This window comes from Rhagoletis pomonella, unplaced genomic scaffold (assembly GCF_013731165.1).
Source record: "Rhagoletis pomonella isolate Grant_MI unplaced genomic scaffold, Rhpom_1.0 Rhpom_scaffold_00005, whole genome shotgun sequence".
Classification (NCBI taxonomy): Eukaryota; Metazoa; Arthropoda; class Insecta; order Diptera; family Tephritidae; genus Rhagoletis; species Rhagoletis pomonella.
The window spans coordinates 54262041-54266535 of record NW_023458559.1 but is presented as its reverse complement, the minus strand read 5'-3'; the positions used below and the strand labels follow the sequence as shown (position 1 = coordinate 54266535).

At 35.9% G+C, this 4495-nt stretch overlaps 1 protein-coding gene across 1 annotated transcript; it reads right to left on the bottom strand.

Moving 5' to 3' along the window:
- LOC118739933 (DNA translocase FtsK 1-like) lies at positions 1-1457 on the bottom strand. The gene has a single exon (XM_036471435.1). It carries the CDS (start codon positions 823-825, stop codon positions 1-3), a length of 825 nt encoding a protein of 274 aa, XP_036327328.1. The 5' UTR covers positions 826-1457.
- Positions 1458-4495: the final 3038 nt, after the last annotated feature.

Sequence of the window (4495 nt, the reverse complement as noted above, 5' to 3'; positions counted from 1 at the left end):
TTACCAGCCGGTGTAGCGCGCGGCGAACGGGAAGCCTTGTGGCTGTGCCTGCTGTTGCGCGCGCTGTAGTAATTGGAATTTTGCTGGCCCTACACGACGCGGCTTAATTAAATGCGCTGGTACAGGCAAGTCAGCTGGCGCACGGCGTCTACCTTGTGGGAAACGTTGGAAAACTAAACGCGCTGGCTGTTGTGCTGCCTTGTTGTCGGCTTCATCGTTAGTGCCCTGTGCGTCGAATGAGTTGCTGACCGCAATGACGCTACCATCCTCGGCGACGGCGACGAAAATCTCCTCGCCCTCTTCCTCAGCGGGCTCCTCCTCCTCGTGTTCAACTCTTACTTCCGGCTGCGGTTCACTTGGCTGCTGCTCATCCACTGTGGCCTCCTCTTCGTCAACTTCTAAATCCACATCGTGTGCAGTGACACTTTGCTCTGGTGGTAAGTAGGTGTTTTCAGGCGGACCGTAAACAGCATCTGGTGTCACAGCGGCTGCTGTTGGCGGTCCGTAGGTGCTGTGCGGTGCTGGCGGACCGTAAGTAGCTTCCGGCTGTGTTGGCGGGCCATAGGTGCTATCCGGGGGCAAGTAGGTAACATCTGGCTTGTTTGTTGATGATGGCGGCAAGTCGAAGGGAATTTCAGGTGTCACACCGGCGGCCGGATAGCCAGTAGGTGCGGGTGCCGCAGGAGCAGGTACTGCCTGTTGGCGCGCAAGGAAACGGCCATGAGCGACACTAGGACGGCGCCGCGCAGCTATGCGGAAACGCGTCGGCGCTTCGGCGGCGCAGAGTGTGGCCAGCAATAGAAGACCGATGAGTGGTTTGAACATTGTGAAGTGGTTTCGTTTTTTGTTTCTACACCGAACTTGGCTGCCTGCGGTGAAGTTCTAAGTTTCTGCCGCGACGTTGCTGCTGTGTCTGTCGCTGTGAATTGATTTGGTTTTAGCTTTTATACTAAATACTTGTATTTTAGCGCACAGGTATATTGGTTCTTTATTCTCGTAATAAGGCTAGCGCGGCTTAAATTATCATAACTTACTATATATTAACCGCTTGCTGCCTTTGGGCTCTTGATTACGCGTTTCATGCCGAAAACATTATTTTAGGCATATGAATGTAATCTTTTATTTTTTTTTATTTGCGCTTTCGACGCTGGCTGCGCTTAATGTTATTTACGTGACGTATGTATGCCCAAATTAATTATGTATGCTGTCCCCACACTCATAATGTTATTGTTCACACACAGGCACTGGGTTGTTGGACAAGCATACATATATTTTCCCTTCGACTGCTCGCTGCTTTGCTTGCCGATTTTTTTTTTGCTTTATTCTTCTGTGATAATGCAATGCATGTATTTTGTATGCTTAGGGGATAGTTATCGCATTAGCGAATAATCATCAGTTGGAGCGAGCATAATTAATTACATACCTAATTCAGCTCAACTAACTACTCACCTTCTAGAATTGCAGTGCAGGCATAAATAAATATGTACAAAATACTCACAGCCGGCCAAGATTTTACAAAAAAAAAAAAAAAACGAAAAATTATTGAACTGCGATAAAAAAAATTTAAAATAAAATATTTATAAAACAAAGCCGCCGCAATTAAAATACGCATTTACACGATCAGGGACGCAGTGACTGCGGTGCTGAACTCATCAAGGCAAAAGTATTTTTTTAGGAAATGAAAACTGTTATTTTTTGAAAATCCTCAAAAATGTGTCCACTGAATCCCAAAAATCGCTGAACGCATGCCAAGTTTGGTTTGGAGGTCTAACTTAACTGTTTATTGACCACCTTTTATTTAAACCTGCAAAAGGGTTATTAGGGCAATTCGGGCTAAGATATTAAAAATTCTTTTGTAAGACGATAAAAAAGAGAGATGGCAAGATAGTTCCAAGGCCTTTTGTTATTCTAGGATAAAAGTCTTAGAAAAGGAGCTCTTTCATTCACCACTCATGTTGAAAAGCTAGTCGCAATGGCCGAGTAGGAAAAACACGAGCGTTCCTTTTATTTATTTTTATTTAATATATTTCATTTATTTTATTTAACTTCTAGGAGCTTACTTTTTTCTTCTTTCAATTATTTTTGTTTTCAGTTTTTTTCTAATTTTTAAATTTTATTGATTAAAAAAGAAAAAATATATATATTTTTTAATGTAATTAAATTTTTAGAATTTTATTTTATTTCTTTCTTCTTTTTCAATGTAATTTGTTTTGTTAATGTCATTGTCTTATAATTTTTGTATTTTATTATTTTAAAAGGAAATATATTTGTTTTATTTTATTTTTTCATTATTATTTTTCTTTTATAGTTTAGTTTTTAGATTTTATTGTTCAAAAAAGAAAAACATTTTTTAATTGCATTAAATTTTTAGAAACTTATTTTATTTACTTCTTCTTTTTTCATTTAATTTGCCTTTCTTGTGTCAGTTTCTTTTTTTTAATTTAATAAATTACTGATTTTTATATTTTTTTTCAATTTCATTTAATTTTTAGGATATTATTTCATTTTTTTAATTTAATTATTAAGTTTTTTCAATTTAATTATATTTGAATAATTTTTTTTTTTTAATAAAAATATGGTCTCCGCTGGCTTGACGATGTATTTTAATTCGCTGCACTATGTCCATATCGTTGTAAAGCTCATACAGCTCATCGTTCCATCGTACTCGCCGTCGCCAACGCGTAAAGGCCCGTAAATCTTCTGCAAAATCTTTCTCTCGAACACTCCAAGAATCGCGTCATCGGATGTTGTCATTGCCCATGCTACTGCGCCTTATAACATAGTTCATTCACATGGCATTTTTTTAAAAGACATACATCTTTGTTTCATTTCAATGCCTAGTGGAAATTCGCCATCACAGGTTTTCCATCAGTAACTGAAACTAGAACTAGTGACTGAAACTAGAACAGTCACAATCTCCCGAATGTATTTATGTGGGCTTAAAATGTATTGTTTCTAGACGATATACTTGCTTGTCATACTCCTCTTTTAACAGTTTTGTCCGGTCACCTTCCAATCGTTTCTTAGAGAAGTTACTTTCGATCAGAGGCTGTAATTAAACGTTATTTTTAGACATAACAAATAACTTTCATATCGCTTTTTCTACGATGATTTCCATATGACATACAATTTTGTCTTGCAATATTGTTAATATTAAAAGAAGATAATTTTTGTATAATTGTATGCATAAAAAAACTGAGTTATTGGTGATTAAATAATTCATGTTTTTTCGTAGATTTTTCAAAGTTTCTCGGAATTTTGCTGAATTTTTTTGGAACTTTACCGGAGCTTCTTTATTCAGAGCTAATAAAATTTAAAATGTTTTGTAATTTTTTCGAAAATTTTGCTGAGTTTTTTTTGGAGTAAAATTTAAGGTTTTTAGGACCTTCCAAGATTTCATAATATTCTGTAGGAACTTTTCGGTATTTTACGACTTTCTTATGGAACTTCGAAATTTTATGAACCTTTATGGAACTTTGCGAGATTTTTTTTGTTCATTCGGTCTTCCTTTTTGCGTTGGCGACTCATGGAGACTTTTTAAAGAATATAATTTAAATGTTAATATTGGTTTTTATAATATAATTCTTAACATTGGCTTTTATAAATATATATCTAAAAACAAAGAGAAAAAATTGCTAGTTATTTTCTGCTCAAATATTGTTAGGATTATTTTCACTTTTATTAAGAGCCTGTGGTTATTAATGGTGATTTCGTTTCTACCAAAAAATGTTGCCCTTGCACGGTGCAAAATGTATTTGGCATATTTTTATATGTATGTATACACAGTGCATATACGCTCAACATGTGTGCTATTCATCGCAGCGTATGTCTAAATAGAGTTGCCACCTAAACCTTAAAGTAAAAAATTTACATATCAAAATCCAATTTTTTTTTATTAGTTTCGAAAATATTTTTTTTTTTGTTTTAAACTATACAAATACCAGTATTTGATACCCAAACCTTGATAAGTTTAAAAAGTTATGCACTCCGAGCAAAGCTCTGTCAACCTGGCACTGATTACTTAAATAGAAAGAAATAACTCCACAAAACATTCAGTCGTTAGGTGATGGTGGGGTCGATTTTTTTTATTAGCCACTAATAAAAGCTTGTCTTTAAAAATTTATTTTTAAATTACTTGTTACTTTTAGGTTTCTGTGCTTTTTTGCTTAGTGGGCTAGACAGCGTTACAAAACCTACCCCTCCAAGCCATGCATGATTGTGTAATTTACATACGTGGGTTCTATCTTACCACTACACAGGCACTCTTATCTGTATGCTCGATACACATCCATTAATTTGGTGTTGTTTATTTCCCTTTTTTGTGATTTGCTATCGGCTTACGACGTTGTCATCATTTTACTAATGTCCTTGTTTTTCTACACGTTGATTTTCTCCACATACTTCTAATTGTTGTTGTTGAAATGTTATGTTTTCAAGCATAAGAAAAGGGTCACTTGAAGGCGGCATAATAACGAAGACTCTGACATACTTATTT

Coding starts and splice junctions, on each gene's coding strand:
- LOC118739933 (XM_036471435.1), bottom strand. CDS start 825: ATGTTCAAACCACTCATCGGTCTTCTATTGCTGGCCACACTCTGCGCC.